This window comes from Leptinotarsa decemlineata, unplaced genomic scaffold (genome assembly GCF_025532065.1).
Source record: "Leptinotarsa decemlineata unplaced genomic scaffold, Ldec_3_MD MMD2_P_RNA_scaffold_7, whole genome shotgun sequence".
Taxonomy (NCBI): Eukaryota; Metazoa; Arthropoda; class Insecta; order Coleoptera; family Chrysomelidae; genus Leptinotarsa; species Leptinotarsa decemlineata.
Window position 1 is genome coordinate 4,671,677 of NW_027412534.1, and position 13,109 is coordinate 4,684,785.

The 13,109-nt window shown below is 35.6% G+C and overlaps 1 protein-coding gene across 1 annotated transcript in view; it reads left to right on the forward strand.

Moving 5' to 3' along the window:
• LOC111509293 (sphingomyelin phosphodiesterase 1-like) overlaps positions 1-13,109 on the forward strand; it is a 40,162-nt gene that overhangs the window by 16,963 nt on the left and 10,090 nt on the right. The window contains exons 6-8 of the mRNA XM_074170243.1: positions 3,100-3,294; positions 10,245-10,415; positions 10,583-10,763. Coding sequence (XP_074026344.1) covers positions 3,100-3,294; positions 10,245-10,415; positions 10,583-10,763 — 547 coding nt within the window. The remainder of the gene's footprint in view (positions 1-3,099; positions 3,295-10,244; positions 10,416-10,582; positions 10,764-13,109) is intronic.

Consider the following 13,109-nt stretch of genomic DNA (forward strand, 5'->3'; position numbering starts at 1 on the left):
TGTACGAATTATTCAATAAACGTGTCGATTGTCCTACGTTGATAACAAAAATTTCATTGAATACTTTTGCAGAGACTTGCGAAACCATGATCTCTTTGCAACCCCATTTAGAAAAACCAATTCAGGAGCAACCCGGAGGCAACCCGGAGCATGTATATATATATATATATATATATATATATATATATATATATATATATATATATATATATATATATATATATATATATATATTCCCAACGTATTACCTGTTGTATGTATTGTATTTTGTTTATTCAAAAATGAAGCAACTTTTTCTGTTGTTTGTACAAAATATGTTGAAGCTCTATAAATTTGATTTTGATTATCTAACTCATCAATAGAAAAATCGTCCCGAATTGCTTTCGCGTATACTTTTTTGGAAATTATTTTGTGTATTAATTCAGCTTTGAATCCGATGTTAACTGAAATTAACCTAATGATTTTGAGTTCTTGACTAATCTATGAATCAAGCTATTATAAGATACTATTTTGTGTTGATATGAATGGGTAGAATCACAATGAATAGTAATATCCATATGGGAAGGTTTGTGATGAATTGAAAAATCATGTTTGTTTGTTGTTCATTATACTAATTGTCGAGTCCAGGAAATTGATTGAGTTTGAATTGTTGGCTTCTACTTCAATAGTGAATTTAAGATTCTCAAGAATTTTCTCAATATATCAACGAAAAATATCTAATTGTCTCTTAATAATACCTGTGGAATATACCAAACGTCAAGAATACAAGAAACACTTGATCAAAGGATGTTCAAAAATCGACTCTTCTAGGTTATTCATGACAATTTCCGCAAGTAAGGGGTTCAACGGTTTCTCATAATTAAACTTTTTGAAGAGGAATTGAAAATAATTTCAGACAGAAGTTCAATAATTCCTTGTTTTGGAACTGGGTTCACCCAATTTTCATAGAAGGATGATGATTATACGTTGTCTGGTAGAGTTATGTTCTTTATTTTATTCATCAAAGTTTCTGACAAAAAGCGTATATCTGTTTTTGATCAGATTTGAGATTTTTTGTGTTAAATAAGAATCAATAACGTGTTACCTTAATAACAGAGAGTATTGTCAATGTTACCATCTCCATTCGGATTTGAAAGCCGTCGCAGTTTGGAACTGCATACTAACGTTTCGCCAGCACGAATGGCTGGCTTCTTCAAAGCCAGCCATTGGTGAATAAACCTCGTGCTGGCGAAACGTTAGGATGCAGTTCCAAACGACAACGGTCTTCAAACACGAATGGAGATAGAAACACTGAAAATTTCGGTCGCGAAAGCCTTAACCCATTCGATTAGTTCAACTGCTTTCACTATATTATACTGAGAATTTTCCTCATTTCATCCCCTGGCTGGAATTTAACCAAATAAGTAAATGAATGTCAAACTTATTCCGTGACATAAAAATCATAATTTATAAATGATGTGTGTTTTTTCTTCTAATTTTATTCAGATTAGTTCTGAAGAGACCTAAGGCAAGTATCTCACGGCGAAACATCGATGTCTACTAGTGAGAATGACAGTATTCCATGTAAGTGGAATTTTTACTTTCCATTTAGTAGAGAAAAGTGATTTTGTATAATTCCTAGCTACCCTAGTAAGGTCTCGAGAAGGAACTTGACATCATTAAAAAAGATTTTCAACGGAATAGCTACTCTAAATCGATGATGGAACATCCTTTGGCTAAAAGACATCAGGAGCATCGCTAGGAAGATAAAACCTTCACAATCAGTTATGTACCAGCAAATCAGGACCCATCAACATAACAACAAGTGGTTCCAAGCTCAAATCATACGCAAGGAGGAACACTGGTTCAGGAGGAAATTCAAAGAAGCCGCATACATGTTGTCCAACAATGTATTCCGCCAAGCTAGCGCAGATAAATGCAACACATGGAAACCCATAATCAAGCAAAAAATTTCCAACTTCCGCCAAACAGTCATCTCTTGCTAAACCAGTGAAGCGGAAAGAGGAAAGCGAAGATAAGTGAAAGTACTCGAACGACCCATAAATAGTCATCTCTTGAAAGAATTAGTCTAGTCATCACGCGAAGACGATGCTTACAATCGAAATGTCCTGAAGTAAATCAGCAGAGCATGTTTGGACCCATTAACATAACAACGAGTGGTTCCAAGCTCAAATCATAGGCAGGGAGGAACACTGGTTCAGGAGGAAATTTAAAGAAGCCGCATACATGTTGTCCAACAATGTATTCTTCCAAGCTACCGCAGAGAAATGCAACATATGGAAACCCATAATCAAGCAAAAAATGGCCAACTTTCGCCAAACGGTCATCTCCTGCTTAACCAGTGAACCGGAAAGAGGAAAGCGGAGATAAGAGAAAGTACTCGAATTACCCATAAATAGTCATCCTTTGAAGGAATCAGTCTAGTCATCACCCGAAGACGATGCTAACAATCGAAATGTCCTGAAGTATGGAATCTAATTTCATTTCAGGGTTTTCTTGCTCAATATAATTGTTATTTTCAGCTATTTTTTTTAATTCTTCTTTTTCATTGGTTCTTTCAGGAATTTCAAATCATTTTATATAATATTAGACAATGGAAGTCCGAACTAATGAAATTCACATTATTGTTCCCTATTACAATATCTGATAAGTATGCAAGGATAAGTGAATACTGTGCCTGTAAAATTATTGAAGAAATTAAAAGTTAATTTACACCTGGAATGGATCAAATAATGATATGAGCCGAAGGAATCATTCAATTCTAACCTTGGATATCAATATATCCCTTTTCTATTTATATTCTCGCCAACATGACCAAAACAGCAAGATAGATGATGATATTATTCTATTTCCAATCATCATTTGTAGAATAACGCTGGAGTGTTTTTCCAACACCAAACCATTATTTTACACCCCGGCACGGGTTTCGATCGCCAAATGATCATCTTCAAATTTGATCTTCCTCTTGAAGATGATTACTTGGTGATCGAAACACGTGTCGAGGTGTTAAAATAACGGTTTAGTGTTGGAAAAAACTTCAGTATTATTCATAAGCACACCAAAGGTTCCAAACAGTGCATCACATGTATCGTTTTGTAGGTTTTCTACTGGAGTGAATAACGCACCATATTCAGATCAGTGGCTTTTTGATATTATGTTTCAAAAGATGTCGAAATGGGTACCCATTGATGAGGTAAAGGAGACAATTCTCAAAGGAGGATACTACACTGTGTCACCAAGAAAAGGATTTAGAGTGATTGTTCTGAATAATTGTGTTGGATATATTGCTAACTGGTGAGTAATTTCAGAGAAAAGTTTTTCAATTATTGTGGCGGATTTAATTATATGTTCATTCATATGTTTGTTACCGTTATCCAAACTCAATGAATGAACAACTGAACAACTATACATATATATATATATATATATATATATATATATATATATATATATATATATATATATATATATATATATATATATATATATATATGTTGAGATTCGAGTTCTACAGGGTGTTAAAATAAAAATTCAAAAAAAGTTATTGGTAAATATCTTAAATATCCTTTACCTAATTTTGTTGTAATTTGGCAATGGTATTTATAACATTAAGGAGCTAATTTAACCCGAACGTGATTCAATTTATTAAGTCCAGTGGCTTCTCGAGCGGGATTTGAACGAATATTTTTGACTTAAAAATGTACGCCACTGACTTTTGTGAAATTTTTATTATTTCTTTAGATTAAGCAATTAGGAATACATTTTTTTTGTCTCCTGAATTTTTTTCGTATCTTGCTTAGTTTTTAAGAAAAATAAGTCGACCTAATTACATATCCCTGGACCTCACAATGAATAATATGGGGAATTAAATGTTACTTTTGGAAATTATTATTTTTACAATTCTTCATTACTAATTATGTAACAATAACAATAAATATCAAATAACATTAACATCCAGACTAACGAATTGCACTAAATTAAGTGTAGGAAATGGCCTTCTTCGGCTTCAATACAAGCGTCTAGCCGCCGCATCATTGAATTTCGCATTCTTCTGAAAATACCTGGCGTATTTTTTATTATGTCACATGAAATATTGATTTCATTCCGTAAATCCTCTTCACTTTGAATAGCAGTTTTGTATACCAACCCTTCAAGGTGTCCCAGAGAAAATAATCTAAGGGATTCATTTCGGGCGAGCGAGGTAGCCATGAGTATGGGCCTGCTCTCGCAATCCAGCGATTATGGCAATTTTCATCCAAAAATTGCCGTGCCACTACAGGAAAGTGTGGTGGAGCACCATCGTGTATGTACCACATACGGAATCTTTCCATGACTGGAATTTCTTGTAAAAGTCCAGGTAAAACAAATTCTAAAAACCTTCAGTACTCTTCTCCATTAAGTCTAGGTGGAAGGAAGTGAGGTCCAATGAGATGGTCACCGACAATTCCAACCCAAATATTAAAAGAAAACTGTTCTTGAAAATTATTTTCTATCAAGGCGTGTGGATTGTTTTCGGCTCAAATGTGATTGTTGTAGAAGTTAATAATTGAATTGCGAGAAAAACAAGCTTTATCTGTAAACAATATTCGACTTAGGAAACCTGGATTTATTCTTATTTTACCGCGTAACCAATTAGAAAAAGCTAGTCTAACAGGCACATCTCTGGGCAATAGAGCTTGCACACGTTGCATGTGATAGGGATATAGCTGCTGGGCTATTAAAATCTGCCACACTGTGACATGGGTAATATTCAGTTCTTCAGCTATTTTCAGAGTACTGGTATGAGGATTTACTTCAATCTCATTTAAAACAGCTTCTTCAATTTGAACTGTTCGTACCGTTGCAGGCCTTCCCAATGACAACCGTCGATCTTTTGAAGCTGCCTGTTTCAGAAAGTCGTGCATGAAGACGTACAAAAGTTCTTCTATCAGGCACTACACGCTGAGAAAATCTTTCATGGTGAATGCGTCTTGCAGCATTCGAGTTTCAGTGAGTCTTTGCATAACAGAAATGCATATCTGCCATTTCACTGTTAGTAAACTGAACCATGTTTTACAAAAATGGTTCGAAAAATAACTACTAAACACACTTTCTATAACAATTATAAATTAAAAGCTCATAAAGTTGACAACTGTCAAGTTGTTTATTAAATGCTGCAATCGTTTTCCAAGGTAACCCTTGATAATTATTTATCGTATTTTCAGAAGAGTGCGAAATTCAATGATGCGGCAGCTAGACACTTGTATTGAAGCCGAAGGAGGCCATTTCCAACTCTTAATTTAGTGCAATTCGTTAGTCTAGATGTTAATGTTATTTAATATTTTTTGTTATTGTTACATAATTAATAATAAAAAATGGTAAAAATGATAATTTTCAAAAGAAACATTCAATTCCCCGTATTATTCCATGTGAGGTCCAGGGATATGCTTAGGTCGACTTTTTTTTCTCAAAAACTAAGTAAGATACGACAAAAATTCAAGAGACAAAAAAGTTGTATATCTAATTGCCTAATCCAAATAAATAATAAAAATTGCACAAAAGTCAGTGGCGTACATTTTGAAGTAAAAAATATTCGTTTAAATCCCGCTCGAGACGCCACTGGACCTAATAAATTGAATCACGTTCGGGCTAAATTAGCTCCTTAATGTTATAAATTTGCCAAATTACAATAAAATTAGGTAACGGATATTCAAGATATTTACGAATAACTTTTTTTTTATTTTTATTTTAACACCCTGTATCTTGAGAACGAAGGATTTGCGGACCCATGTTTATATGAACATTTCGTCTTAAAATTACCTGAAGAATCGTCTGTTAAATTTATGGTACATACTTAATTAACACCCTGTATAACTTTCGAAAAAAAAATTCAATTCTTTCACTTTAGCAAAACTTCTTTATACGATAAATGAAAACTTCTGACCAATTTTTATCCAAACCAAAATGGGTCGATTCCAATCATTGGTCAATTTGACCTATTTATAAGTAAATTATACCCAAACAGCAGAGAACACAATACATGTAAATATAGTAGCATCACTTACTCAGGTAAACTTTCAGAAATTATTCAAAATTACTTCTCTAAATACAAAATAACAACAACTTCCGTCAGTAATAATAATTTAGGCAGAACTCTGTTCAATGCAAAACCCAAATGAGATAGAATGAAAAAATCAGGTATACATAGAATAGAGTGTGGCGAATGCTCTGCAGTATATACAGGCCAAACCAGTAGAAATTTTGACGTAAGGCCTCGTGAACATGTCTGTTTGAACAAAAAAATCTACAATTTATAGACATCTTCAAGAATAAAAACACAAGATAAGTAAAGATAACCTCAAAATCCTACACATCATATATATAAAAATGGATGTTCGTTGGTCGGTTGGTAAGTGATAAACTTCTACATTGCTCAACCGATCGTGATGAAACTTGACGTGTATAAGTAATTTTTCATAGAGAAGGTTTTTAGGCTATCAATTTTTCTGTAACTCGCCACTAGATGGCGCTGTAGAACAATTTTTTGAAAGCACTGTTCTATAACGCTGCGCACGCTTAAGTTCGTTGATTCTGATTCTGTCAAAACATTGGAACAGCAGCGATACAGCAACATAGTACTAGTACGTAATAAAAGAAAGACAATGAATTTGTTGGAAGTCACGGAAATCAATAAATCGATTAAAAACCCGAAATATATACCCCTGAACGGGCAACCCGATTTATGTAGGTATCCACTATTGAATTTATAAGTTTGACAACCCCTATAATCTTCAGTGTTGAATTTTATAGTTGGCACCCTTGTTCATTTCACTACCTCGCCTTCTTGCTTACCTAAAAACTCTCTATATAGGCTGGTTTTCAGATACGTTTATTCGTTTCATTATAGTGATCATGAATTTCCACAAAATAAACAAATCATCAGTCATACATACTTTCTACTTCTTCATCTTTATACAAAAAAGTGAGAATCTTCCGAAGAAAGAAAGGAAGCAATCAATTTCAAAATTAACTCTTTACAAAGATGTATAGATCATACAGTAAGTAGGAACTAATTTGCAGACACAAACTGTGTAGCAATACAGTGAATTATATTTGATTCACTTCCAAAACGAATGTTTGGAATACAAACTAAATAGCGAACTTTTTTTTGTATAATTCAGCGTTCTGTTTCGAAATCCAGTGTCAATCGCTACTTTCGCACAGGCACCGCTCTGAGAGCGCCTTAAGGACTTTCCTGTAGTGCTTGTGTTTTGTCCCCAAAAAAGGATGTTTCCCTGTAATTCAATGTTATATGGAAGTAGCTGTTTCGAGAAGGCTTTTCTTCCAGTTTGTCTGAAAGTTACTTCTTTGCATGATCTATACATCTTTGGAGTAAATTTCTCCAAATTGATTGCTTCCTTCCTTTCTTTGAAAGATTCCCACATTTTTTGTATGAAGATGGAAAAGTAGAAAGCCACAACCTTTTTTTTTTCCAAAAATTATTCTTTCCTAAAATATATCCTTTTCAATTTGAATTGGGCAAGTATATGACATAACGAGTCAACATACATCCAGTTGGATGTAAGATCAATATTATGGGCACTCGCTTGTTGAACAATTAGTTATAGCTCAAGGTATCAAAGTCAAATTGATTGCAGAATTTTATACTGACATAGATGTTAACTCTATGAAATTTAAAACGAAGTCGCAAAATCATGCTGTTTACACCACTTATTACGCAACGACAGTTGTACCGATTTTAATAATTTTTGATTTGTTGGATTTGCCTTCGCCTGAAATACCAGAGTACACAAACAATTTTAAACCACTCAGCTGAAAGCTCAACACATCTATTACTGAATTTCACTAGTTCGGACTTCCATTGTCTACTATATAAAATGATTTGAAATCCATGAAACAAGTAAAAAGGAATTCACTGCAGTAATTATCTCCAAAGTGGGCACAGATGTTGGCGTAATGGCACCAGTTCCCTTATTGACCAGACCGAGGCAGAAGAGTTCAGATAGAAAATTAGAGAACAGTTGGATCGAGAACCAGTTCCAACATCTAACATCAGCAAGGAAGAACGTAGAGCTCTGAACGGCCTACGTAGAGACAACACCATCAAGATCCTACCTGCAGATAAAGGAAACGCTACTGTGGTAATGGATACCGTTCTCTACGAACAGAAGATCGAAGAGGTTCTGCAGAAGGGACGATACACAAAGATCGTACGGGACCCCACTGCATCAATCGAAAGGAAATTGTACCAGATTTTGAAAAAACCCCAAGTCTATTTTTCGGACAAGGAAAGATCATGGCTAACACCGCACCACAGTAAGCCCCCTCACTTGTATGGTCTACCCAAAATCCACAAGAAGGACGTTCCGCTTAGACCGATCATCAGCTCCAGAGATTCGGCTACTCAAAACTTGTCTAGATTTTTGCTTCCCTTAATACAACCATTACAAGGAAAAACATCGTCTTTTGTGAAGAATTCAAGGCATTTTGTCGAACTACTAGGGTTACACAGGAAGATCAACTAATTAGTTTCGACGTGGAAAGCCTTTACACCAACGTTCCGGTCGAAGAAGCACTCCAAATCATACAGAGAAAGCTATCCGAAGACGGGAACCTGAAAGAGAGAACGAATCTACCTATAGAAGTAATTATGGAATTACTAGGATGTTGTGTACGAAACTGTTATTTCCAACTGAAGGACGAATTCTTTACACAAGATGAGGGACTGCCAATGGGATCGCCACTTTCACCAGTCATAGCCAACATATATATGGAGTGGTTTGAAACTCTGGCCATTGAAGAAGCCCACAAGAAACCTCGAGTCTGGTTGAGATATGTTGACGACACCTTCATAATATGGAACCATGGGAATACTGAACTAGACGCCTTCCTGAAACACATCAACAGCGTGAGATCTTCCATCACTTTCACAATGGAGAAGGAAATCCACAACGAATTGCCATTCTTAGACGTTTTGGTGAAGAGGACCGACACTAAGTGGGAAACATCTGTATACCGAAAACCCACTCATACGGGACAGTATCTGAACCACGAATCCAACCACCATCAATCGACAAAAAGAGGAATCATCAAGACTCTATTAGACCGTGCTTTTGGGCTCTGTAATACAAAGGAAGGTCTCGAGAAGGAACTAGACATCATCAAAAATGATCTTCAGCGGAATGGATACTCCAAAGTGATGGTAGAGAAGACTTTGGCTAAAAGACAGCAGGAGCCTCGCAAGGAAGAGAAGCCGTCACAACCAGTGCTTGCACTTCCCTACGTCAGAGGATAAGAAGAATTGGTTCCAAGTACAACATCAGAACCTGTTTCAGATCCGGTAACACTATCCGTAGCAGCCTCACGAAAACCAGGCCCCCAAACGCGGACTGCGATTCCAAGAATTGCATTTACCGGATACCCTGTGAGTGCGGAAAATCCTATATTGGGGAAACTAAGAGACCATTGAATGTTCGCATTGCCGAGCACAAGAAGCACACACAGCGAGGAGAAACCAGCAAATCAGGAATAGCAGACCATGTTTGGACCCATCAACACAACATCGAGTGGTCCCAAGCTGAGATCTTGCACAGAGAGGAACATTGGTTTAGGAGAAAATTTAAGGAAGCCGCATACATGTTGTCCAACAACGTATTCAGCCAGGCCAGCGTAGAAATACGAAACATATGGAAACCCATCATCAAACGAAAAATGACCAACTCTCGCCAAAACGGTCATCTCTCACGGAATCAGTGAAGCGGAAAATGGAAAGCAGAGAAAGTGAAAGTATTTCAACGACCTATAAATAGTCATCTCTCGGAGGAATCAGTCCAGTCATCACCCGAAGACGATTGTAGATACCAACAATCGAAACGTCGTGAACTAACGTGACTTGGAATCTCTACACTTTTTTATTATTTTCTTTTTTCATTCCTTTAATTTTTATTTATTCAATTATTATATTTTTACTTGTAGGTTATTTCACTATCAATTCATTTCAGGTTTATTGTTTGCTTAATATAATTGTTATCTTCAGCTATTCTTTTTTTTTAATTATTCCTTTTTACTTGTTTCAGGGATTTCAAATCATTTTATAGTCCGAACTAGTGAAATTCATCACGAAACATTGTCAATCACCTTCAAACAAACATCTATTACTTTCAGGACGATATGAAGTTCTTCGGATTAGCTAGTCATTTATCGTACACAACCATTGCAATATTTATCTGCCGTTGTTTTTTTAGGTGGATAATTGATGATCCTGTAGATCAATATGGTCAATTGCAATGGCTCACAGAAGTACTGCTGGCAGCTGAAAAAAATGATGAGCGAGTACATATATTATATCACTTACCTACTGGAGATCCACATTTTTACAGGATTTGGGGTCGTGAATACAGAAAAATTGTTGATCGGTAAAGACAGTTTTTGTCATAAAATTCACCAATAATTTGAATAGTATGTGGAATATTCAGAATTGACACACAAATCAATTTGAAAGTTGAAAACATTCAAAATCATCATTGTTTACCAAAATGCTTCAGAAAATACGCGATATCTTCTATGTTTTTTAATTTTCTAGATTTGCCAATACCATAACTGGGCAGTTCAACGGTCATGAGCACAGAGACGATTTTTACGTGTTCTATAATAGATCTGATCCAAATCAAGCTATCAATATGGCGTGGAATGGTGCATCACTGGTGACTTATTATGAAGCGAATCCAAGTTATAAAATCTATACCATTGATGACAAAAATTTTGTAAGTACTGATAAGGTTATTTTTTGTCATATTTTTTATAATGATTAGCCTAGAGCAAAATATTCAAAAATCACGACTTATGAAAGAATTATATTTTGATATTAGTCGATATATAGTCAGAAATGCAATACACTTCTTGACGGGCGTTTCATAAACCATGCTGGCGTCTTCAGGAGATGAAGAAACTGTCAGTATAATGATTTCCTAAATTTAACGAATGGAAAAATTAACATATTGCAAATATTTTTTTCACAGACGCCTGTCACTGGTACATACTCGTGTACGTAGTAAAAATGTCTTATACAGTATAATCTCATTAATCCGGCACTTCGATAGATCGACATGTCCAATAATCCGGCACCCTCCGCCACACGCCTCCCTCGCCCCTCTACACATGTGCGCTTCGGTCGCTCGCGTCGTCGACTAGCAGTCTAATCTCAAATCTTATCACATGTGAGTGCTTACCTACGTATTTGTATTTTCAAGTGAGAATAGTTTATAGTTGAAAATGTCAAATAAACGATCAACACACGACACTAGTTTTGAATAATAAACTGGAGATTTTAAAGAAGTTAGATAGTGGAGAAAACATGTGCAAATTGGCAAAAGAATATGGTGTTGGGCGTACTACTATATACGATCTTAAGAAAAAAGGCAAAAGATAGTAGACCACGTCAAGACAATGGATTCTGGACCAGGAAAGCGTAAAACACTAAAAGTTGGCGATTGTCCAAAGATGGAAAACGCTCTCTACATGTGGTTCATACAACGGCGTTCTAAACATACTCCTATATCTGGAGAAATTCTGAGAGCCAAAGCAATCGAATTTTGTAAAGAAATTACCCACAAAGATGATTTTTGTGCCAGCGATGGATGACTGAATAAATTTAAAAAGCGATTTGGTATCCGTTTATTAACCATATCGGGTGAGAAATTACCAAGCGATGAATCTGCTGTAGAGCCATTTATCCAGCATTTCAAAAACAAAGTAGTAGAACTGGGTCTTTTTCCTGACCAAATCTATAAGTGCACCAGGTCGTAAAGTGAGCACATTCATGCTGTGTTCAAATGCTACTGGAACGCACAAATTGGATTTGTCAGTGTTTGGTAAAGTAAAAAATCACAGAGCTTTCAAAAACATCTGTCTGCCAGTCTGCTACAAGAACCAAATCAGAAGTTGTGTCACGAGAGAGGTATTTAGCGAATGTTTTCATAAAGACTTTGTCCCAGAAGTCAAGAAGTTTATGAGAAGATTCAACTTGCTCATAAAAGCTTCACTCGTACATGACAATGCTCCAGGCCACCCACATGAGCAAGAACTTAAATCAAGTGATGGGAATATCCAAACCATCTTCCTACCACCAAACTGAACACCTTTACTTCAGCCGATGGATCAAAATGCTATCCAAAAAGTGAAGTCTTTGTATAAAAATAAATTGGCGATCCATATAATATCTCAGGATGGTGATATAACGCAGAACCTTAAAGAATTGAATTTGAAGGATGCTGTATTCTCTCTCGCTCATTCTTGGAAGTCTGTTTCTTCTAATCCAATCTTCATAGAAAAAGTTATGGCCTACAATGAATGATGTATCAGAAACAGAAGGAACAGATGAATGGTATCCTGAAGATAATCTGGCTATTGCCGATTGGTAACAAAATCTATCAGGAAAATTATTGGAGACAAGTGGAGAAAATTTAAATTATTGGTTTGAAGGAATCGAAGAAACAGAGCAACTTATGACAGATGAAGAAATTGTACATGAAGCAGTACAAGAAGAAAAAAGCTTTATAGAAATATTGGAGCCACCAACTACTACTACAACTGTAAGAGTTAATCCAGATAATGTTTTGATTTGTTTCAATACCTGCATAACATGGGCTGAAGAAAACGGCATATCTGCCAAATATATTATAATTCTTCGCAACATGCGAGAAAAGGTTTTCAAGCAAGGACTGCAAGTTGCACAAAAGCAGACCTCAATTAAGGATTATTTTATGATGAAATGCTTTATTTCATTCATTACCTATGACTTTTTCACTACAATCCAGTAATTCTACAATATTCCAATGATCCGGCATCCTCCGGTTTTTAATAGTGCAGGATTAGTGAGATTATACTGTATATTTTTTCTATCTGTGAGAATGTGGTGTGCATGAGTAGAACCTAATTACATGTTTTGATATAATTCATCTAGTTTCGAAATGTCTGTCATGCAAAAATTATATAGAAAAACTTATTCATACAGCATTAATACTCAGTAAGCGGTTCTCCTTCAAGCCACAGTGACGACTTTTCGATCAAATATATCTCTATCTCTATCTATACCGGGTGTCCCAGAGCTT